General features: G+C 32.8%; 1 protein-coding gene across 2 annotated transcripts in view; it reads left to right on the top strand.

Annotated features, from left to right (window-relative positions):
- Positions 1 to 24,417, top strand: part of LOC118198813 (short-chain dehydrogenase/reductase family 16C member 6-like) — a 42,104-nt gene extending 17,687 nt beyond the window's left edge. For both annotated transcript variants that reach the window (XM_035370589.2, XM_035370596.2), the window contains exons 3-5: positions 16,296 to 16,540; positions 21,660 to 21,776; positions 24,172 to 24,417. In XM_035370589.2, coding sequence (XP_035226480.1) covers positions 16,296 to 16,540; positions 21,660 to 21,776; positions 24,172 to 24,274 — 465 coding nt within the window. In that variant the 3' untranslated portion in view covers positions 24,275 to 24,417. The remainder of the gene's footprint in view (positions 1 to 16,295; positions 16,541 to 21,659; positions 21,777 to 24,171) is intronic.
- Positions 24,418 to 25,753: the final 1,336 nt, after the last annotated feature.

The following is a 25,753-nucleotide window of genomic DNA, read 5'->3' as shown; positions in this document are numbered from 1 at the left end:
TTTGATTAGCAGTCATCCTCCTCCAACCGTCATGCCCTTCCAGAGATTGCGATGCATGCATATTGCTTTTAAATTACTCAGTCAGTACGCGTGTTAGCAATTTATGGTTTTAATTTGAAAAATAAATTACAAATGTGTAGAAACCATTTGGCATTTTATTTCACAGCAGGAGATGGGGAAAATGAGGAATGCTCTCGTCTGGATTCGAAATCCCTATCTTCTCATTGCTAACCAGAAGTGTTTTCCATTTGCACCACAAATGCACCCGGTGAGAAGGGAGGAAATTCCTTACAAATGCTATGCCAAACCTCCGAGAATCGACATGACAAGATGCATAGATGATAAATACCTTAGTGATGTAACGTAAAGTAACACGTTCCCCAAACTATAGGTGTTGTTTCTATTGTCGAAATTTTCAAATAAAAGAATCAGCATATTGTGCATATATAAAAAGATATGAATTATAGAGTATACTGCAATTACAAAGCTATTTTTAATCTTCGAGTAAATCGTATTAGCTGGGCATTTAAATGGCATTGGTATGCCGCCCAACTCTTAATAGTGGTTAGCGTCGTTGACTGCGGTGCCGAAGGGCCGGGATAGAATCCCGGAGAGGGCGTGGATGTTTCTAAATGTATAATGTCCTTGCGGCACTCTAATATGCGGCGAGCCGAAAGTCCTATCGAGAAGTTGGTGATAGGGGAAGAGGGGTGGGAGACCCTCGGACTCTTCCTCCTTCGAGGTGCTCTCCATCAAAATTGTGTAAGAAACTGAGCTAATTGTCTAAGAAACTGAGCAGCCTGAAAGGCTGCTTTCACACGTCGGTTTGTTTCGGAAGAACAACTGTTTGGAACATTTTTTCTGCTTTGTCTCAACAGCCAATCACCGTAGATCGCTTAGGGGTTAAGACAGGGAAATTGGATCCCCATTACAAACAAGCTGATAGCTAATTGGTTGAAAACGAACAAATTTCAATTTTTTTGGAAAGGAAGGAAAACGTTACATGTCTTTCTTTCAATAGTAAACGAGGCAGAAAAATTGTCCGAAACAGTTGTTCGTGTGAAACAAACGCCGTGTGATATGATGCTCAAGGCTGTTGCCAACGGCAGGCGTAAACTTGCGCTACTTGCCACGAGGAATTTCGTGGGCTGACTATAGGTCAGACAAGTGAGCATTAGCAACAACATCTGTATGGTATAAAATCTGTCTACATCACATTAAGACCTACATTATAATGCAGTAGAATGCAGTGTCCGAGCTAATTAAGTACTTAGAAGAATTATGGGTAGCACTTCCTTTTTCTTAGAATAACTCATGATTCATCTCATATCCGTTTCATATTAAAAAAAAAATGGAAATGGCTCACTTTTGCACCCTCCATTTTCAACAATAACAATCTTTGAATACATTTAGAATAAAATATGCTTAATACATTCAGTTTTCATTTGAAGCTTTTTTTTTTTTTTTTTTTTTAATTAAAACTGCATAGAGGAAATCCTATGCATCTGTAATTATATATATATATAAAAAAAAAGAAAAAAAAAAAAGAAAAAAAAAAAAAAAAAAAGAAAGGCAGGACTCGGGTAGGTGACCCTTGACGACTTCTTTTCCGCTCCATTTCTCACTGAAAGGCAAAATTCATTTCAGGTGTGCAACAAGACTTTTTTTAAATAATTTATTGAAATTTTTAGTGTTTTCATTTTATTGTCAACGAACAGCAATGAAATCTTTCGTGTTTTCATTTTTTGGTAGTTTATTCACTGTCAGAAAAATCGTTTAGACAGGCGTAAATTTTAATTTACACAACCCTCGATGAATGTAGATATATAATCTCTGAGACAAAGATTTCACAATCCACTGGTTTTCATACAAATATACTGCGATCACATATTTACACTGTAAGGTATATTTTAATTTTATAACAGTTATTTTAATTTAATTGTGCTTTCTTATCGCTCCACGTTTCAACTTACAACTCTCTAGCAGAATGAGTTTATAGAATCGTGTTGAATGCAAATGAGTAAGAAGTAGTATTTAAGGAAGGTTCAACTTACTTCGAAAGAGAGAGAGAGTTAGGAATTCTGAGTAGCGCGCGTTTGCCTTCAGGCAAAGTGTCTCTAGAAGCTCGGCCGTATATTACTTGCCTTTTGATATTCGCCGGCTAGTTTAAATTTATGGGCCAACTACGTTAGATTTGTGTTAGCTTCGACTAAGTCTCTTAGTTAGTCATAGTTAGCCTTTATTTCTTACTTTGATTTCAAGCCCGAGCGGAGGCTTTGTTGTAAGTCCGAGTAAGGGGCCAACTGTTCATCTTATTTTGAGTGAAATAAAGGGCAGTTAACCCTTCTTGGGTTTACAATTTCTGTTATTTTAACTAAACTATAAGTCGCTTAACAGTTCACTAGGTTCCTCGACATTTACTTTAGTAGAATAAGAGTGAGGAACTCTATAACACTATAAATTTGTTTTTGTATTTCAATAATGAGAAAAGAATTAGTTAAAAATTCGAAGTGTCTCTTTTTTTTGGGGGGGGGGCTTGCCAATTTAGTCCTAGTTACGTTGAGCGGACCTTTGCTGTGCATATAAAGGGAAGTTAATCACGCTGACTTCATCATGTTATTTAACATGTTTCAACAAGCTAATTAGAATGCTTTTCGAAGGAATGTAGTTGTAAATACACACTCTTCCACCTTTAGCTTTTAAACCTTTGCTGCGCATATAAAGGAAAGTTAATCGCACTGACTTCACTGACAAGTTCTGAAACCTGTTTCAACAAGCTATTAGTTTGAATGTTTATCGACGGAAGATAGGTGTAATTAGATGCTATTCCACCATTCTTTTTTAGCATAACTGTCCAAGTGGTTCTGAAATTTAAATCACGCAATTTGTATGGAAAAAAAAAAAAAAAAAAACCTGAAGCTCTTTCAAATGTCTAGGAGCATGATCCTGTTACGCTTTGAACATCTTGAATCTTCTTTTTACTTTCCGAATACTTAGCCGACAGGACGTTTAAACAACTAGACATTTAGTCTACAGGAAATTTAGCCAACAACAAGTTTATCTGACAACGCGCACATTTTGACAAAAACATGCGACAATGTTTTAATAAAATTTGTTCACATTTATCCGACAAAAGTCCGGTTCCAGGGTGTTTAGGGACAAGTACAATATTTTCATCTTTATTTAATGCTATGCAGAAGTTTTAAAATTAGATAAAAAGGCAATCTTAGGTAGGAAAATTCTTTAAATCAATTTCAAGAGCGTGCATGCCATGGATCCCTTTATTTCAGAACCCCGTTAATCCCAATTAAACGCGACGAAGCCTTTTCGGATAATGCTTCATTTATTATTTTTTTAAGAATAAATCATATGAAAGGTTTCGGTAATTAAGAGTGGAAATAAATACGTATAACGTTATTAAGCTTCCATTACCGTGCATTTACATACTTACATTATTCAAAATAATAATATAAAAAAAATTGTTTTTCACTCAATACTTTAAGGAATTAAGGCCCATCCTTCGATGAGAAGTATATGCGAAAATTATCTCTTACACAGAATGTCACAGTTACTGTTTTTGGGTACAATGTACTGGTTTCACTCGTTTTCATTAGAAAATATGTATTTCTCTTTGAAGAACAAAACAATGGAAAAAAGTTAACCTAAAAGAGGAGAAAATAGATATGGCAAAGCACACAAAGGCATTGTAGATTGTAGGGCATTGTAGAGACATTAGGTACTGTCTGTCTACGGTAAGAACAGCTCTCGCCAGTTTGTCTGCAGCTGTCTGTTGCCGTAGAAACGAGCCCTAACCCATTTTTCATAGGGGTGTCTTGAAGACTTACTTCTGAGTTTGCCACCTTGGTGCATTTAAAGATGATTTGGCGATATTCACATTTTGTTTTAGTTTCAAGTAAAATTATCATTGACCCTTTGCGTCGACCCCGACATCCAATTTCCGAAAATGAAAATTCGATGGCGTAGATAAAGCTTTTGCAGTCAAGAAACGGTCTTTGATTTTGCCGTGTTAGGTACAAGTCGCTGAATTTGCCATCCCTCTAGATGTACAATGAGTAAAAATAAACTTGTAGGGAAATAAATTTAAAAATCCGTGTTTATTTTTGAAGAAAAATTTTAATTTTGACATTTAAAAAAATCATGCTGTTATTTTGCTTATTTTTTGTTTATTTGTTTGCTTGCAAAATCATAGATGACATCTTAGAAATCTACTTGATTGCACCATTCTCTGTAATATAGTACAGACGCACTTCATAAATATAAAATAAATTTAATTTTTATAGTTCTCCCCTCTAGCTGATCTACCGTAAACATTCAAAGCAATTTCTTCAGTCTTTAAATGACGTTCTGCTATGTTTTTATTTCAAAATTTTCTGTTAATTTATTGCTTGTGCTTTAATAATGACTAAAAATTTCATCATTAAATGTATGTGGAATCATCTTGAAAGTAAAAGCGTTTTTTTACATACCCATGCTCTCAATAAATACTTTTTGCGAACATTTCTTCTTTTCCCATACCTTTAAACTAAACCAAAAGCTGGTTAATTTAATGGCGGAAGGAAGCGAAGGTGAATTAAAATCAAAACTGCTTTTTCCTTAATTACCAGTGGTTTGGGTTGGTTTATATGATTACGGAAAGCCCCCAGGGCTAAATGCCTAAGAGGAGGGATGCCTTCATGGAGGGCTTGCTAAGGGAAACTGGCTGTGCGCCCAAAACCGTATCATGTTGCCAACATTTCTTAAAAGCTAAATTGCTGTCAATCCATGTTTCATCGATGTAAACTGTGTGGCGTTCACTTGCTCTGAGTTTTCTCATTTCGCGTAAATAATTGATCCTCCAAAATACAATGTGAGGTCTTTCGATAAGAATTTATTTTCCTACGCATTCCAACGAAAATTTATTGAACACAAAACTTTGCACAGAGTCCTTTTGCCACGGGAAGTCTATTTTTTGCCTCAAGACAGGCAGTAATTTCCGCACAGATGGCACTTTCTTTTCTTTGATGTAAAAGTCTTGTATTGTCTGCCGTAGAACGCATTTGTCAAAATCGTCAATTTCACACTTATAATTAGCAGGGCTTTTACATTTCTTTCCAAGTGTATTCAGAAGTTTATTTTCACCAATTGTTGATACTTCGCTCTTCAAAACTTAAGGAAAAGGAACTACTAAAGAGTTCGCCGAAGCTTCAGAAGCGTAAAATTCTGCGACATTATACACGATTTGACGTGACTGAGACTTTAAAGTTTGACCTTTCTTAAACTGGAAGGGCATTTTAAAAAATTGGCGATTAACAAAGCACTACGAACATCAAGCTAAATAGAAGCGAATTTGAGCAAATGCTAGCACAAAAGATATAACAACGAGAATAAAAATAGCTAATAGTAATAATATAAGGCTTAAGAAAAGATGCGTGCAGCTGGAATGAAGCCGAGAAGACGAATGATAAACTTCCCTTAAGCCAACAGTCGCCAAAAACAAAATAACAATAAAGCAACCCTTGGTTCGTCCCTATTTGAAATATACTAGCCCTGTTGCTATAGTGACCGCCACTCGCCAGACACCGTGGCGGGAGCTGTTCTTACCGTAGACAGACAGTATTTTGGATGCAGGAAAGATGAAAAATTATCAACGCCACCGCCGGGAATCGAACCGCGGACCTCTGGAATGCGCGCTCAGCTTGCAGACCACCACACCACGAAGGCATGCTAAGAAGGGGAAGAGAAATACCTTATAGACTGCCTAATGGAACTTTAAATTCAGGTCGTACTACTCGCCGTCAACAGTCATAGCCATTCCTACTTGGTATGCACGGAAAAATAGTAATGATTGTTTTTTGGACTTAAATTAAGTCATCGTTATTTTCTCTACCGTTTACGTTATGCAAAGATTTCCTGTTAAAAGTAACAAAAAAGTACAATGGCCAACCCAGTAAAATACTGAATTAAAAAATGCAGTAAAAATTACAGTATCAGGTGACTCAATTAAATTTTGATGTCTTTAAACGAGAGTAAATAAACGACAAATGTTATGACGTAATCATTAAGATAAACGGCTGAAAGGCAAATGCCATAAGCGTTCAGCTAATTTTCTTTAACATACTGGCCTGTCTTTTCTAGCCTTGATTTGTTCTATTTCGGATAAAAGCAGTCTCTATAACAAGGTTATTTGGGTGAAGAAGAGACGCCTATCAAATAAAGGCAACATTAATAAAGTAATTTTCTTAATTTTATTTCGTAAGGCCACGAAGATTAATAACATGTAAAACTATTTCAGAGTTCGCGAAGATAAATTAAAAACACATGCCACAAGGAAATACTATGAATCAAAGCAATTATATGCTGCTTCTATGTTTCTTCCATAACCTATACACAGAAGTTTTTCAGAAATACATACATTGAAAGTGAAATCAATGAACGTGTATTTTAATGAACATCTTCCTTCTTTCAGTATCATAATATTCCTTAATTTATCATGCACACTGTCAATTTTTGATATAAAGGTCTGCATTAATTATCGAGAGAAAAAAAAAAGAATATATAAAATTTATTTTATCTTTTTTTTTTTTTTTTTTTTTTTTTTTTTGTTAAAGGATAAATGAAAGAACATATTAAAACTGTCTGACTAAAGAAGGAATGTTTTTCAAAAAAGTAACCTATTGAGATAGCATTTATTTCCCTTCAAATAAATCATTCAGTACAGTTACACGGGTTTGATTTCTGATCTCTTTCTTACCTTCTTTTTGCAACAGTAGTAGTCTATTAGTGTATTTATAAAAAAGTTATTTTACATGGAAAGAAATGACACAATAATATTATTAGGTAGTTTGTGATTTTCCAAAATTTATTAAAATAATACAAAATTATATATTTTATAGTCTTGTTTATCCAGAAAAATTTCTTTGCGATGTTATATCCATAATGAAAGAACGAACAGTATCTTCCGAAATTTTGTATGCGATTCTAAATTTTCATCACTAGTCTATTCAGAATTATCTGGACTGTTTGTCTCCCAAGTATCACCACATTTTAACCGTTGAAATGTACAGCAGAATTAAAAAATGAGAAATAAAACAGAAAAAAATACTAATAAAATAGAAGAAAAAATAATAGTGAAATAAACTAAACAACAGAAAAAAAATACGCTCTAATACTCTATTTAAGCAACCACATGATCCTACACTTTTTATATCACTAATGCTTACACAGGAACACTAGATTCTAGTCCGTGACAATTGAAGAGCTGTCTTTGGCTGTTCGACTATGTTCGGTTAGACTCGTGTTGCATGCACACTCTTGCAATGCCAATGTACAGTTTAAAAAAACTACTAAATAATAAGATAATTTGCTTCCATTAAAAAAAAAAATCTGAAAGCTTTGAGATTTTATACTACCCCCAAAGGGGCGGTTTTTTTTTTTTTTTTTTTTTTTTTTTTTAACGTTTTGTAAGTTACCTTTATTTATTAAATATCATGTTCTTCGCCCTTGAACCATAAAATTCAATTCAACAGCAATATCACAAAATATTTAAAAGAGCATATCTTTAGAATTTCCGATACACAGTCTTGCGCGCTGAAGATAAAAAATGTTTTTTTTTTTTTTCCCTTCCCCGCACAGTGTTGCTATTGCTCGCTTTGAAATTGTTGAGTTTGTTTATCAAAAATTTATTACAGTTTTAAAAAATTTGAAATAGATAATAAAACAAATTCGAAATTCAAAATTCGGGCTTCCAGTTGCCTATGTTCGGTTGGAGGACTACATTATTCAAAATTGGATGGCTCTAGGTACCGTTGTTTCTTCACAAAGCGAGAAACATTCATGCAGATTCTTCATATTTTGTTTTTTCATCGCGATAATATTTGCTGGCCACAATTTGGAAAGTGAATCGACGCAAAATGTCGTTTTGAAATTAATAGCCCTTCTGGGTTAACGCCCTTTAGGCTAAAAACTCTTTCTCTCCCCTTTTTTTTCTGATTGAATTGGTAACGCAAGTTCATACAACTGTTGACAACGTATGAATAGTCTAACCGAGCACAGCCGTACAATTAAAAACTGCTAGATTCAGGAGGCTACTAGATAATGTGACATGAAGAAATATGTTTACCAGGCTCAGCCTCTATGCGCTTACTAAAAGAACCTTAGAGAGAAAAACAGCCACTGTGTCTAACGTTTGAAACATAAAATAAATAAATATATAATGGAAAATAATGGAGATTATTATAATTTGATAGATATCTACTAAAATATTATTATTGCTTGGGATTCTTCAAATGACATAACGCTAAAAATTTGAGTTAGAAAAATATTGAAAATTATTTACTTTTCCTTCCCTTCAAAAGAACAAAAACCAAAAAAAAGGGCAACTTTCTCTCAAAGAAAGAAATAAAATTTTCTTATTATTATTATCTAGTATCAGGCAAAAAAACCATTCACATATCGTCCACAGTTTATTACAATTTATATAAGAATTTATCTTTAGCACCTAATTGCGGGTTCAGGTGGATTTCTCGTAATTGCTGCTGTATCTGTCAGAAAAGATAAAAGAAATCTGTTTAGTATTCATAAATCGTAGGCGTAAATTTAATTGCATTTATCCCTTGTTGATTTACTTTCAACTGAATCGAAACAATAAGCACATTATTTTTGCAACAGATAGATTTTGGTGTTAATGATCAATAAATGAGTATTTGTTCTTTTAACTACCAAAGGGAAATTGTGACCAGTGCCAGGTAGGTGACCTAAATGAAACACATATAAACCATTTCGAAAGAGGTTTTGAATCTTAATTCCGGTTCAACAATGTCGTAGCCTAAAGGTTTCTCGATACTTATTTAAAGATTACGCGGAAGTTATATAATTCAGCAGAGGATGAATACGAAATCTCTATATTACTCGCACAATTTTTGCTAAAAGATGCTTCTTTTTAATAACAAGTGTGAAAAAAATTGGACTTAGTTCAATTTTAGAAAACTCATAATTTACATTTCCAAGATAGGGTTAGAGAAGTGCATTTCCTGGTATAGAAAAAGTGTTGTATGACTATATTTTTCTAAGTAGGTAACCATGCCCGCAAAAGCTTTCTTGGAGTTGTGAAGGATGGAGATAAATAATTACATCCATAATTTTCTATCTGATTATTAAATCTGGGGAGTTCAAAAGTAGATTACAGAATGCATTATCGCGTCAATACAAAAACGCATATACTATGTATATCAATGCAAAAACACACTTTTTTATTCGATTCCGGAGTAGGAGGGAAATGCGCCATTTACTCTTCCCTGCCGACACATATGTAATTAACTATTACTTTTGCTTTCCTCATATTTCATATAAATAATTATGTGAAAATATTTCGCTTTTACTTTCGCTTTCCTCATATTTCATATAAATAATTATGTGAAAATATTTTGCTTTTGCTTTCACTTTCATCATATTTCACATAAATAATTATGAGAAAATATTTCCCTTTTAACTATCTAGTGAATAATATATCGGTTACAAAACAAAACTTTACGTTTTTTAAAAATATGCAATATTTCAAATGAAATCCTGAAATAACTATTCAGAACTCTTTTATGTCAGCTTCTTGATTTTCGTACTATTTGCTCTAAAATTTAGATAAAAATTGGCGCAATGATTTTTTAAAGGATACCCGACTAAGTTCAATACTTAATCTTATTAATTATTTTTATAAAAATTATTTGTTTAACAGGGCGGAAGAAAAAGACAAATACTTTGCCAACACACTGTACCAACGATATAAAACGAAATCCTTACGTTGGTTCTCGTATAAGATTTATGCCCAAAAAATAATTTTTTCACGTGCCTCGGTAAACGTTTGGTTTATTTTATAATACATTTCACATCTCTACTGCATTTTTTGCGAAGCGCATGTTCCAGCACATTTATTTTATTTACTTCTCCTACAGACATGCAAATGGATTAAGAGTAAAGGAAAGTCGTAAAGTGATTCTACTTTTTCAATTTTTTTATTTTTCTTCTCTGCAACAAAAAGCTTTTCAATATTGTAATAGCCATTAATTCAATTTTTGAAATTCAACTGGTTCCTATTAAAACTATCTGAACATATTAATTATGTAATAGGTCCCCCCCCAAAAAAAGTGCATGGTTTTCAGTCTGACTTTTTTTTCCTCAATAAAGTTAAAAAGTTAAAAGTTATGTACCATAGGAATGTACATTTCATTTTTCAGAGTAATAGAATTGTTTATTTATATTTATAAAGAATCACATTATTTTTTAAAATAATGCAAAATATTTGTTAACTCATTTGATGTAGCTTAAATATCTCAGAATTGTAATATGCGGTTCTTACTGGCATGACATTCAGCCACCAATGCTATATAAGAAATTCATCTTAACTTTACATCATTCCATTTTCCTATATAATTTAATAGCTTCGAGCAATCAATAACAGATTTTTAAAAATTTTAACTAGTGATGGAGAATTCAAATCTTGAATCCCGCCAATCTTGGTAAAGATTTGAAAGCTGAAAACTGGAATCCTCGCGTCTTTTCCGTTACACTAAAGCTCCATTCCTAAATTAAAATATCATTAAATATTTTAATTCATGACTTCAGAAACATTTTAATCATACTGATATTCATTAAAAGAGTTCAATGAAAAACGAATTGCGAAATTTGAAGAAATTCTCTGAGAAATTCTAAATCATTCTACCTCAACAGTCATTTGCTTTGAGTTAAAAAATTTTGGGAAAATGTAAATAATTTGAGCTAATATATAAATATATTTTGTCAAATTCTGCTAAAAAATGAATTTGAGGAGTTTTAATTCTGTCATAAGATGATCACTTTCATAAGTGATCAAGATAAGTATTTACTAAATTTCATTTATATATTCTTATTGGATTTCATTTATATATTCTTATTGGATATAAGTGTATTTATAAAAACAGTATTTTAAATATGTTTTTCATTAAATTCGTATTTCAAATTTTGTTTCACTAAAAAATTTTAATGCTAAGTGAAAGTTGTCCCCTCCCTTTTCTCTCCCACTCTTTTTTTGTTTTTTTTAGTCCAAAGAGACTTTGTCCCTGAAGGACTATTGTTCTCGTTTTGCGATTTTGCGTCGGAACCCTATAAACGGCGTATTACTTTTAAAATAGTTGCCACCAAATACTATCGTCCTGTAATATATTTGAAAGAATTAAATAATGAAGAATCTGCATAAATGTATGTCTGTTTCTCGCATTGTGATAAAACAACGGTACCTAGAGCCATCCAATTTTGAATGACGTAATCCTACTGCGAATAAGGGCATCTGAAAGTCCAAATTTGGAATTTGTTTTATTATCGATTTCATATTTTGTAAAACTTTAACGAATTTTTGATTAACAAACTCAATGATTTAAAAGCGAGCAATGGCAACACTCTATGGGGGGGGGGAACCTTTTTATCTCCAGCGCGTGGAACTGTGTATCGGAAATTCTAAAAGATATGCTCATTTTAAAATTATTTTGCGACATTGCTGCTGAACTGAATTTTATGGTTTAAGTGCAAAGAACATGATGCTTAATAAATAAAGGTAACACACAGAACGTTAAAAACACGCCTCTTTGGACGTAATTTAAAATCTGAAACCTTTTAGATTTTTTTTTTTTTTTTTTTTTTTTTTTTTTTTTTTTTTACATAGATAAAGCTTTTGACAGATTTGTGAAAAAATTTGGAAATCTTTTATTATTCGAATACGAGAAAATTTATCATCCGTCCCGCCTCTGCTCTTAACCGTCAGGGACTTCAATGCTAAAGCCATTGTCTAGTTAATCATCATGAGCTGACCACCGCGTCTCGTCTGATAAGGGGACTTCAATGCTAAAGCCATTGTCTAGTTAATCATCATGAGCTGACCACCGCGTCTCGTCTGATAAGGGGACTTCAATGCTAAAGCCATTGTCTAGTTAATCATCATGAGCTGACCACCGCGTCTCGTCTGATAAGGCGAAGCCAACCAAAGCTCGGTTTGGTACTTTTCATTTTTTAACAGAAATCTTCTCTGTAGCCGGAGTGTGCACCGGAGCTGCAGAGGAGATACGTTTCAGCTCTTTCGTATACAAGTGAATAGCAATACCATCAGACAATTGCATTTTTTTTATGCAAAACAGTTTTAACTGCTTACTACTAATACTGATACTAATAGCAACTACTGAATGTATACATAATAATACCGGTTGCTGAATACATGCTCACATTCTCTGGGAAAAGCAACATATGCAGAGAATCTTAAATCTTGCCATAAGGAAGTGCTGTCTCTTCAAGAAATAAAATGCTTATTGGCTATTAATAAGTTCAAGAAGACTAAGAATAAAGAAGCAATATAAAAGAGCAATCTTAAGTGATCTTATGAAGATCTTATGAGTTGCTATCATTAATTTACTTGCCTTCCATTTGTTTATTGTTTGATTTCCAGTATTTGTTATGACATATTTATTTTAATTTAATTTGTTATTTTGCATTTATCCTTAACTTAATTTAATTTATTACTTTTCTATACTTTAAAATTTTATTTAATTTTAATTAATGTTTTTGAATTGCTTTAATGATTATTACTACATTTGTTTTTGTTCATCTTTTTAACTGCAATTTATATAGGGCAACGTTACTGCTAATTTTAGAAATTAAACTCTGGATATAATGCAATACTACCATTCCCATCTACTTTATATTAAGATATTTATCAAATTAAATTCGCAGGTTTACCATTCCAGCGTTCAAATTAAAAATGGCTCGGTTGATTTTTATTAGGTCATGGAAAATTTGTCATAGAACACTTAACATGAGGCGGAGTCATCGCTTCGTTTAAGAGAATTTGACCTATGTTACTCAAGTATTTTGAGCAATGTTTAGTTTAAATATAGTTTATATCATGTGGTTTAAAAAGAGATCAGGCAGCTTCATAAAAATTTTTTAATTAAAATTTACAGATTTTATGATCATAAAAGCAAATCTTTTTGAATAATAGAAATTATAAGGCCATTTTTTATATGTTCTTTTTTTCTTCATATTATTATTATTATTATTATTATTTTAGTTTTCTATCAGCAGTCTTTTTACAATAGCTATTACAAATATTAATTCAATATAGAAAATCAAGAAAATGGAATGTCAATCATTCTGTCAGCAGATAATTCTATTTCACATTGAACTGGGAAAAAAATCACCTAAAATTGAATTATTGTTTTTAACTGTACATATATTGCTGTAGGTTTTCCTTATCCTCGTGAATGCAAAATCGATCACCCTCTGTGGTGCACCTGGACAACGTTTTCTGTCATGAGATGGCTAAATGACCCATGGGTACTTGCTATTCCTGACGTTGCAAGTGCCCGGCCAACAATAATAACAATATGTTGTTAATAAAACAACAACATAGTGCTGTAGATATTCATCGCCAGGATGTTATATTATGTAGACTCTGACATCATTTGAGCGAAGCGCGAAAATATCTGCTTGGAGTTATGACGGCATACTAGTAAACCTATAATAAGAATTTAATTTATAATTAAAAACTATAATCTATCTACATTTACATCATTTATGTCTAAAAATTAGAATAAATCTACGTTTACATCATATACTAATAATTCAGAGCTTGTTTTACAAGAAACTGTCTCATCACCTTGATATAGCAATAACAAGCTGCAGCTTAAGCACTTTAAGCACAGTCCCATATCTCCCGTTAAAACAGATCACACTGGACAAATTTTGACTGAAACGTAGTTGAATGCTTCGAAACGAAATTTCAAATATTAATTGTTTGAAAGTATGCCATTGAGATTGGGATGATCTAAAACAACATAGCTTTCACGCTTACGGTGACAGTGAAGAAATTTCGAAATTTTAAAATGGTAACGCTCAGTTTTTTTTTCCTAAGTAAATTGATCTGCGCATCCGAAAAACTATAAAGCCATCCAGTTTCATTTCCATTGCCATACTAGTTGGTTTTCCTTTCTTCTCATTCACCATTTTCATTCCATAGAAAGCACAACGTTTGTAAGCTTGGACATAAACTAAGAAACTGTAGTCAGAAGGAACCTGGATGAGAGGGGGAATAAGATAGATTGGAATTGTCAAGAAAAGAACAAAACCTGTCACCAAGAAATATTGTCACAAAGGGAAATGGACAGAAATTGTCAAAAGAGTGTACCATAACAAATTTTTGAGCAGAGCAAGGTAACATGCGGAGATTCATACTCGTAAAACTGTACTATTATTAAAGACATAAATTTAATAAAATGTGGCTATACCGTTTGCACCGCATAGGCGATTTAAAAATTATTGCAGTCTAACTATTAATAGGTCTCCACATTATTTCAAAGATGTTATGCTTCATCAAAAGAAATCGTTTAGTGATTTAAAAATAAATGACCATCGAGTAGTACGGAATGTCAAGTAAGTCGGGAGTCTACTGTACAGGCTTTCATATTCTGCATTTTAATGATGGGCATATTATTCATGACCACTGGCACTCATATTATTACTTCGCATCCACTTTACATTCCAAACTATCTTAATTATGAAAGGTTACTTCATCGAGCGATTAGGTCGGCTATCTTATTTAAAAGATCTCTACAGGCTTCTTTCTCAAATACGGACAATTCTAAACATAAGAATCTTAAAACTTGTTGTTAATCTGTCTCACTGCTGAAACATAATTTTCTGCTCAATGTATACCTCAAAATAATTACTTTGCATTGCTCATAAACAAACCATTTCCTATTACGCTTACACAGACCTCAGTGCAAGAATGGAAACACAGCTCATAATTATGTTTCCAACCATCCATTGGCGATTTACAACCAAAGAAAGTCATCCTATAGCTCTAACGATTCTGTCAAAGACCTAAAATTTAAACGCTTTTATTTCTACAGTTTCATTTCCAGTGATGTTAGAAGTTAGTGATAACTATTATAAATTACACTGGAATGTCTATAAATACAATCTAAATGTGAAGCACTTACCTCTTGAAAGACTAAGACAGAAACTGCTGTAGCAATGTAGATATTCAACTTTATTTCAACATTTAAAATTGCTACATTTTAAGGGCAAAGAGCAAGAGAAATGACGAACTACCGACTAATATCAAAAACTTATATACAGATTTATAACAGGTACCTAAAAACTATTATCGTTCCTGCAATTCTAACACCAGAAGTCAGATTAATGCCTTAAGCGGAGACATTAAGAAATGTGTTACAGAATACAAAAACAATATTTGAAATAATAAAATTTCAAACCTCTCTCCTGGTGATAGTTCTGTATGGGCCTTTCTTCAGGAAATTTAAAAAGCACATCAAATATCAGCAGTCTCACCCAGGTAGATTGAGGATTTTTCTATTCAAACGGAGATATAGCGCAAGATTTGCATACTATTTCAGGCAGCACTCGTCATAAATGACCCCTTCAAGCAACAGTTTTATCAACCATGTAAATCATAATGCGCTCATGAACAGATGACTTACTACACAGATGGGTAACAGAACTTCTTTAAACTTTTCGTGCACATTTTTCTTCGACGTGTTATGATAAAATCTGAAATCTTCAAATTCCAATTTGTTTCTTCTTTTATTTTGTGATTATTTGTTTCTGTCGAAATTTTTAGCTCTTAAGTGAGGTGAATGTGGTTGAAAAGCGGAGTCAGTTGAGATTTAAGATAAACAAATAGGGAATGCTCCGTCAAAAGCGTATGTGTGTACATTCATATTTAACTAATACATTGATACCATTTTTAGAGAACACTTGTACTTTTCAAATGAGTAAAAATTTCATTCTATGGCATCTCAGATTTACCCTCCTCCCTTTTTATGCTTGTATGCCCAGTAGTAGGGAGAATATCTGTTATTCCATATGCACAAGTTCAGAAAATTTTAAGATAACTGAAAAGTCTAGTATGAAAATATTGTAAAATTAACCCTAAAAATATCTATATTTAATCAATGACTTTTACCGATTTCCTTACCAAAGATGATTTATTGATTCTGCATCTTTTGGGCAGACCTTGTTCTACAAAAAGTGTAAAATTCCTTTAAACGTAGTAACAATGTATCAACTGAAGTACTTGTGTTGCATTTTTTTATTAATTTTCTAAATAAATTATAAAAAAAAAACCATGAAAAATTCCTTTTTCCTTGTAAATCAGAACTGATTTTTTTCATTTGCCTTCTCTTGTAACACTATTCCTAATAGGTTATTGAGTTTCTGTTATAAACTTTTTACTGTAATTATTTATAAGTCTTTTTCAACAGATCACCAAAGCATTTCTGCCAGACATGATAAAAAAAAACCATGGACACCTTGTGTCCATTGCTAGTCTAGCTGGACTAGGAGGCATGCCACAACTAACAGATTATTGTGCATCTAAGTTCGCAGCAGTTGGCCTAATGGAATCACTTTATGTAGAACTCCATGCAGAAGGATATTCGAATATCCATACCACCACTGTTTGTCCTTTTTTCATCAACACTGGAATGTTCAACGGTGCCAAAGCAAAGTAAGTAGCTCTCTAACATATGTTTGCATATTGAACAATACAGTTATATGCAGAGTGTTCAAAAAAGGTGGCTACACACTTTATAAATGCTGATCACAGATTTTTCTCGAAATAAAATGTATAATTTTATCAAAACACTTTCAAAGCCAGAAGGATTCTAAAATTATAAAATGTAACTTTAATTTTTAATCCAAGAAGAGCAAAAATTCGAGTTGAAAAAATGGTTATAACAACAGAAATATTTTTATACTTTTATATATAAAATTTACTGAGATTTTCGAGAACAAATTAATTGATTTAAATCAATTTTCATTGTCTATTAGGAGAGAAATTAAATGTTTTCCTACAAAATCTAGAAAGCAACTACAAAACAGGAATTGCGCATTTTTGTAGTATATGATTTTGGATGGAATACAGTAGCACACGCTACTGAATTTTTAACTTACCCTGTGAAAATATTGCCTTTTTACATATCTATTTGTAGCTGTGCTTTGCGCTCGTGTTTTTTTATATTCATTGTGAATTTTACCTTTAAAGTTATAGAACTTCTGAATTTCACTCAATTATAAGATAATAAATATTTGTCTGACTGGAATTTTTGCTCTGCGAAGTCCACATAAAAAGTAAAATTTTATAGTTGCAGAGCCTTCCAACGCGCAGAAAGGAATTTAATAAAATTCTCTCTTTTAATTTGAGAAAATTAGTACTGTTTCAATATAATTCTACCCTTTTTGAAAGTGTCCGATCAATATTTAAGGAAATAGTAGAGTTAAAAGAAGTAGCCATCTTTAGCAAACATCCTGTGTATACATACTGAACATCTCCTAAACCGAAATTTGGAAATATTTTAAGCCCCCAACATGATCTTGTAAGCGAAAACCTCCGTATCTCATTGAAAGTGATGAGTCGTAATCATAGTGCTAATGTAAAATAATTTATTCAGTGTCCCAAAAGAAAAAAAAAAGCGTTCCAATATTTTTCAACTGAAATGCATTTTTCCATGAACATTCAAATTCTGCATAAAATCAGTGCCCACAAAGAGTAATAAAATGGACCATGTATGGACCAGAAGCACGAATGTAAACTTTCCACGCATTTTATGGAGGTAAATTTCACTTAGAATTTGCTTTATAACCTAAAGATATTGTCCAAGTTATCAAAATGGTCTATGGATGGGTAATAGGGAAAGAGAAAAAATATTTATATTTGTCTAAACCATTGATAGTCAAGTTACTGGAAAAAATGGACAGCGATGTAACAACATACCAAACAGCCATCGACCTTATAATATGTAGGTATAATCACCTACCTAATAACATGTACAATTTCTTAAGCCGGCAAAATGGCAGCTTTCTCTGCGAGACATCGATTAGATGAAGTAGTAATGATATACTGAGATATCTGGTACCGTAATCTCAACAACAGTACCTAAGTTTGATATATTTTAGAACGGTAACGATGTTGAGCATAACCCGGATGTTCTTTCTATTACTTTATTAGATTATATTTTAGATTTTTTTCCACGGTGCAGTAAATAGTAACATTTCGTGTCGCATAGCTGCCAATTCTCTCAGTTTCTTGTTACATCTCCCGGTTTTAATATTTTAGCCTTTACTAAAATAACTGCTTCCTAGTAGTAAATAAAATTTATTGAATTAATGAAGCTTCAAGTTATGCAAATTCTATTTTCCTCATCTATAGTGGTTTTGAGCACAATTTTTCGCGTTAAATTTTATTTGATCTGAATTCTCTTTATCTGCTGTAGACATTTACAGAACGTTTTATGAAGATTCAACGAATGTTTAATCAATTAATATTTGCATACAGTTTTGTTTTACATCAATAAATGACACATTGTTAAGCTAATCCACACAATATTATGTACATTAATTCTTAACTTTGTTTTCATTGTAGTTAAAAGCACTAAACAAATAAAAAAAACTTTATACAAAAAGACAAATAAAAGCTCTTACTTATTCAAGATTTTCTCAGTATAAAAGCGTAGCACAATTGCAAAATGAAATTTGTCAAAGAACATAAAATTTATAATATCTGACTAAATATTATTATATTTTACATCAGAATCATACAATAAACAGTTCAATAACTTGAATCATGCAGCATAAGCTGAATTTAAGTAAATTTGAATGTCCTTTTAATCAATTGAAGTTCTTTTGATGAACTGGAATTCATTACCAATATGTTCCTAGTCTACTCCTTCATGATCCACAACCGTGAGTTTTACTACTTGTAATGGTAACACAACGACATTCCGATATCTGTCAGAGATGTTCTGCTCAGATAATGAGCACGAAATGTTTTCATCACGATACCATTCACAGCATTACATCCCCATCGCTGTCTTCTGTCCGCTCAAAAGAGCACCAAAATGCTATAGCCCTCGATGGTAATTAGCGTACACACGGCTGTCTTCGAAGGCACTATAAACCTCGATTCGTTGGCCAAAGATACATTGTTTAAGTTCTATACTAAAAGCGATAAGTACAAATTATTGAAAAACATGTAAAACACTGCATAATGCTAAAATTTAATATCTCGATCTAATATTGGAAAAGCGGATCCATCAGCGTCGCAGTGAACATATACCACTTAATTGGTATACCGATCATGAAATAAATATCTGTCACAATGCAATGAAAACGAATATTCAAGATGCTGGTTGTATAAACTTAAGGAGTTTTAAGGTATTAATTTTTTAAGATTTGCGGTGATTCAGCATATGCAGATAAGAAGGCAGCAGAAAAATTCCTTGAAGAGTTTATCAAGGCCATTGCTGATGAAATATCGCTGTTTTAACGTGATTTAAATATCACTATTCCTTACACTAATTGCTACTGATGCGAATTATGATAAACAAATTAGGAATGCTATAGATGGCATAACTGCGTTGCGATATGCTAATGCAGCAGGTAAACATAACTGTATACTTGCTATGATAGTCAGAAATTGTATCTTCGTTCCTTTACAGAAATGTATTTTTACTGGCTCAGAATTATCCTAACAAAAAGGTATGATCACTCCGAAAACCTTTTTTTCTAATGGTTTTATAAAAATTTTGACCAACAACCATATTTTGACCGAGGCAGGTTGTCTGCATTGGATAATGACTGCAAGATCTTGCTATTTTTTAAAATTATTCTACTTACCCTCCCTGAAATTCTCATAAAAAATAAAGCTTATACCCCATAGTATTTTGCCCTAAATGTACCATCATTAGTTCAGCCATAAGATTAGAGTATCCTTAGTTTAATGAATAGCATGCTAACAACAGTGAACAGAGCTAAGGGTGTGAACGATTTCAAAAAAGTTTGATTTATTTATTTGATTATGGTAAATCACGCTAGAACTATCTGCCTAAGGGAATGGATGCCTTCGTGGAGAGGAACCTGGCTCGTATCCACGTTACACATGGGAAAAACCACGAACATGCCCATACAGTCAACTTATTCACCTAAAATTGAAACCAGGTCGAGCTACCAGCTTTCTGACTTTACCCCTCGGCCGCGGATAGGCCGATTTACAAAAAGAGTTTAACATAAAAGATGTCGAATAACGCTGTTGTTAACACTTGGAGCCCGGCTTCTGAAACAGATAAAAGATGCAGCTGGCTGTGTCAAAATAAATTAATTAATCATACAGTTGTGTATCTTAAAGCAGCCTCTGCTCAATTATAGTAAATATAGTAACGATTTTGAAGAATTCTGCAAATCAAATGAAAAAGGAATAATGTCGAGTTCCTTCATATATGCCTAATTTATACCTTTAAAGTCCGTTAGTAAGTTAGAAAAAGTGAACACAGAAAGCTCAAAATTCATAATGAAGCTATCCTTCCTCATTTATTGACCGATTGTGAAACAGTAGAAATAGTTTTTCAATCAACATGACTGTTAGGATAGTAAATGACTTTGCTTACAATGCATAAAAAGTGGCTGCAGACGACGTAACGAAAGTGCGCAGTAGATATATTGAAGAAACAGAACAGCGTGCATTCATGGTAGAACAAGAAATCTTGCCAGTTCATAAATTCAAAAAGATACTTCTAACAACGAAAGATATCGGATTCCCGATTGTAACCGCCGCAAAGCCTTCAGTGATGATCAAGCATGCGAACGAAAGTGCGCAGTAGACATATTGAAGTATCTGGTGAAAATTGCCCGCAATTGCCAAAATAAGTGAATGAAGTTACACCATAGTCTATAATAGTATTTGCAGCTACAAAGAGTGGTAAACGTAAAGCGAGATTTGAGGCATTCCCCTATCAGCAACAAAGGCCAGATACCCCATTATAAATATGCTACATCATGTGCATATTGGCCACTTTAGTTAACCCGAACACACAGTATTTTTAAGGTGTCATCCTTTTTACTTGTAAATAATTATGTGTGAATAGGCGTAAGAAATTCGTTGCTTATTAGTGGCAGCAGATATAAAATTACTTCCAGATTATTTTTATAATGCACATAATATGAAGCATACTTGTAAAAGAATTTTTCACTCAGATCCTATTTCTAAGCATGTGTTTATGCATGCGTTTCAGAAATGGGGAGGAGGGAAACTTCTGTACCCAGGCATCGAGTAAGGGACAATCAAACTAGCTTATAAATGCTCTTTCACTACTAAATGTATCTTTTCGTCACTGTTATGCTCGCATGAGAAATATTATGTGCCTCACTATTTTTTTATATATAACTGCATAAATGTTTCATTGTGAATTAAATATGAATTCCAACAATTAACATAAGTATTCGTATTGTCACATGATTCTGCAATAGAATTTCGAAGGGTTGGTAACAGTTCCTTGCGGCTTAAAAGCAGTAGGATCACAAGGTTTCTCGTCTATGAAATGAAATAAAATGGAACATGTGATTCTTTAATCATTAATTACAAATAGTTTATGCTTTTATAAGAGAATAATCATAGTATGGAAAATTAGCTAATTTCCTACAAAATTAAAACGAAAATTATTTGAAAAACTCTTTTTTTACATGTTTCAGTATTCACATAGTTTGTTAACTAAAAAACCATGTCTGCATATACATGAAATGTATAACAAAAATATATTTTAGTTAGTAAGATTTTTCTTTTCTTTTCTTTTTAGGATGTTTCAAATGCTTGAACCGGATTATGTTGCAGAAGAAATTTTAGCCGCTGTTTTATGTAATCAACAAATCATTTTAATTCCTAGAATTTTCTACATTTTGAACGTTGTGAAAACGTAAGTACTTTTTTCTAAGCATGATAAGTAAGCTTGTAAGTATGCTAAAAACATAAGTACTTTTTTTCAAGCGTGATAAGTAAGCTAGTAAGTATGCTTCTCAAATCTGAAATTTAAGAAACAAACTAAGGGACTATTCACTAATTCACTCGTATATAGCAACTACACTTGTGTCCAAAACTTAAGCAACAAATTAATTTTTCATCATACAACCATGAAAGTGTTCAAAAGAGCTTTTTACGATCAGAGCTATGAAACGCCAACTCCGATCAGTTTTTGATAGACACTAGGCGTCTGTTACGAGAAATACTCGTAAAATATCGTAAGAATCGCATTTTTAATACTGAATTAAGTAATAGCATACAGTTTCAGAGCAGAGAACTGCAATGTTGAAATGCCCACCGAACACTGTTTTGAGTAATACACTCTTAGACAACAACAACAAAAAAAAAAAAAAAAAAAAAAAAAACGACGCACCAAGAAGGAGTTATCTGAATGGGACAAAATCAGTAGAAGTGATGTACATGTACAGAAAAACAAATGTTACAGTTTGAGAAAAATTGGATGATTTATTGAAGTGCTTCACAAAGTGAAAAAGTCAGTAACGCGTTTGTCCACCTCTGGCCCTTATGCAAGCAGTTATTCGGCTTGGCATCGATTGATAGAGGTTGCGGATGTCCTCCTGAGGGATATCGTGCCAAATTTTGTCCAACTGGCGCTTTAGATTGTCAACATCCCAAGCTGGTTGGAAGGCACTGCACATAATGCTCCAAACGTGCTCAATAGGAGAGAGATTCGGCGACCTTGCTGGCCAAGGTAATGTTCGGCAAGCACTAAGGCAAGCAGCAGAAACATGTGCAGTGTGGGGTTGGGCATTATCTTGCTGAAATGTAAGCCCAGTGTGGCGTGACATGAAGGGCAACACAACGGGCCGTTAGAACTGTGCTGTAAGGTTGCTACAGATGACAACCAAAGGAGTCTTACTATGAAATGAAATGGCACCCCAGACCATCACTCCTGGTGCCGGAAGACAGTCAAATTGCTATAACACCGCTGTCCGGGGCGGCTCCAGACTCGCCTTCGCTGGTCATCGGGGCTCAGTTCAAAGCGGGACTCAACACTGAAGACTATCTACTTCAGTCAGTGACATTCCAGTGCGAATGAGCACGACACCACTGCAAACGGGCTTGACGTTGTACAGAAGTCAATAGTAGTCGGAAGTTTAAAATAATCAACTAAAATTAACATGGGTAAACAACTCTTTTTAATCAGGAATATATAACTTGCGTTAGTGTTCCGTTCACCCTGACACTTATTATCGCTTCCGCTACGCAAAAGGAATATTTCGCCTCCAAGCGCTCCGACTCAAACGGTTAATTAACTTAATTGTCCTTAATTTTACGATCAACCAATTTAGAGAGTTTCAGCGTATTAAATTATTTCAGCGTAATAAAAATCAATTATTTCCCGATGTGATATATCAGAACAGAATGCTACATACAAAAGTACAAAAGGCACGGCAAGCATATGTCTGTTTCATGATTCTCTCGTTTGTATAATTTACACTTATAAAAGACATTCAATTTGCACACACTAGCTTCCATTTGTTTTAAATTTATGTTGCTCACCATGCAAAAAGTATGTTAAACAGAAAAGAGCAAATATATTTAGATTAAAAGTCAAAATTGCTCATTTAAGTAATATTAAGGATATGAAAACTTTTCTAGTTTCTAGTAGTTTTACGTACTTAACTTTTAGACTTCATGTTCATAAAATATTTTAAATACTTTATAAATTCTGTCAATAAAGGAATTATTTTACAAGATAGGCAGTTACGTATAATTTTATTTCATCTGTTTCGAATTATGGTTAATGAAATTACAAGCAAACTTCTTAGTAATTCTCGAAACTTATACCAAAATGAATTTTGCGCTGAAAGAATACTTTTTAAAAAAAGGTATCCTTCACAAATAATTCCGATTTATTAAAAAACATTAATTTCAAATAAGTTGTAAGTCTGAAATGTGTTATAACATCAAAAAATCAAAACAAATTTTACGCAAAATGTAAATTATCTTACATTAAATGATTTCGTGAATGCTTGATATTATTGTTAGCACTGATTAGGAACCATGACTGGTAATTCATTTCACTTTTGAATCCCATCTAATGGAGCGGCTGCATGGTTGTTTTGCCATTTCCAACATGTAACGTGAATACAAAACTGTTTTCCTTAAAAAGTTCTCCGCAAAAGCATACCTCTTCTTCGGCAGATAACCCTCGTGCACTTTGCCGCATTCAATTAAACTAACTCTTTTGTATATTTATGAATTTTTTAAAAAAGACAGATATATACTTATAGAATACTAATACTTACAAATATTATTTCTTATAGATTGGTACCATCAAAGGCTCTGTTAGCACTTCATGATGCATGTGGTGGCTCAATGTCAATGAAGGCCTTTACTGGACGAAATATGAAGTCTAAGGAACAGTAAATATCATAACAAAAAAAAGAAGGATTTTCATATCAGTACAAATTTCCTTATGGAGCTCATCTGTAACATCTTTTCATTCTGCAGTACTTCAGTTATTTGAATGTATTATACATTATTTCTCATAAAGAACAAACCTAAGGTGACTTTTTTTTTAATTCTCAGTTCTGGACAACAACAAACAGTAAAAAGTTCTACAAATATTGATTTTACCTCCTTCTCGTAGAACAGCTTACAATTTTGTTCAAGTCACATATTTATACCAATACATAAAATCAATTTATTGTCTTATTACGTAGACCATACTTTACAAATGCAATGAGTTTTCCGATAAGGAAGTCATTTCATAAACTAAACTGTATCTGAAACTTTCTTTAACACATATGCATTGAAGTATTATAAAAAGACCTTATCATTTATTAAATATAAAAGTTTTAATAAATAATTCATAGAAATTTGAGTTCCCAGTCAAAAATCTAATTTAAAACCCAAGATAAATTAACTTCAGTCATAGACATAAAAAGAAAGCCAGAAAATAATCATGGAGCTGCTTGCTGAAAGCTTTCTACAAAGTTCTGTCATATAAAAGTTCAATTTAAATATGAAAATCCTCCCAAAATGTGCCTTTTACATTCTGTACTCATATAGAAAATTCATATACCTCAAATATAACACGTATATTAAAAATATCAATCACGTGCAAAATTTTGAAACTAATTTGGGGATCACGGGCCACAACTTCTTATATGACTGATGTTTTTAATGTGCGTGAGTTCTGGTCGATTTTCTACGAATGTAAAATGCATTTTTGGAGTATTTTTCATGAAAACGTTTTGTAAAAAAGCATTTAGCAAGCAACTGATAATATCAGAGCTTTGACCTATGCTTCTTAAAAGAATACATTAGAAATATTTTCAACTAATAGCACAGATTAATTCTCAATTGATTATTAATGGATGTTACATAAGTTTACCTAATTCTATTTACAACGAGTTCGCTAGTGGCTGAGTGCTTGAGACCACGGAACATTAGTAGATCGAGCTTGATTCAAATCCTAGTAAATGCATTGGCTGTATGAATGTTTCCCTGGTTTTTCTCATGTGTAACGTAAATGAAAGCCGATTTCTCTTAGACAGTCACCCCTCCCCCACAAAGGCATCTCTCCTTAAGCGAGATAGCTCGCGCGCAATTTTCCATATTTGATTTATCATCTAATTGCAAGGATATACACACTAAGATCTTCATAAAACTGTAACTAAATCTCTGCATGCAACAGACCGAACATTTAGGACGTAACAATTTAGAATTTTAAAAATGCAGTTAAGAAATAGAATGCTGTAGAATTTCTAAATATGTTCTATAAGATTTACTCAGTTTAAGAGCAGTGAACTGAATTGTTTCTTCTTAATTTACCTTTTCAGACAAATACTAAACAATGCTCAAGTGCCAGATTTTAAATTAAGATCAAGTATTATAAATTCA

This window comes from Stegodyphus dumicola, chromosome X1, assembly GCF_044657685.1.
Source record: "Stegodyphus dumicola isolate Sdum_Otavi_A_Nest chromosome X1, ASM4465768v1".
Taxonomy (NCBI): Eukaryota; Metazoa; Arthropoda; class Arachnida; order Araneae; family Eresidae; genus Stegodyphus; species Stegodyphus dumicola.
This window is presented reverse-complemented; position numbering and strand designations above follow the sequence as displayed.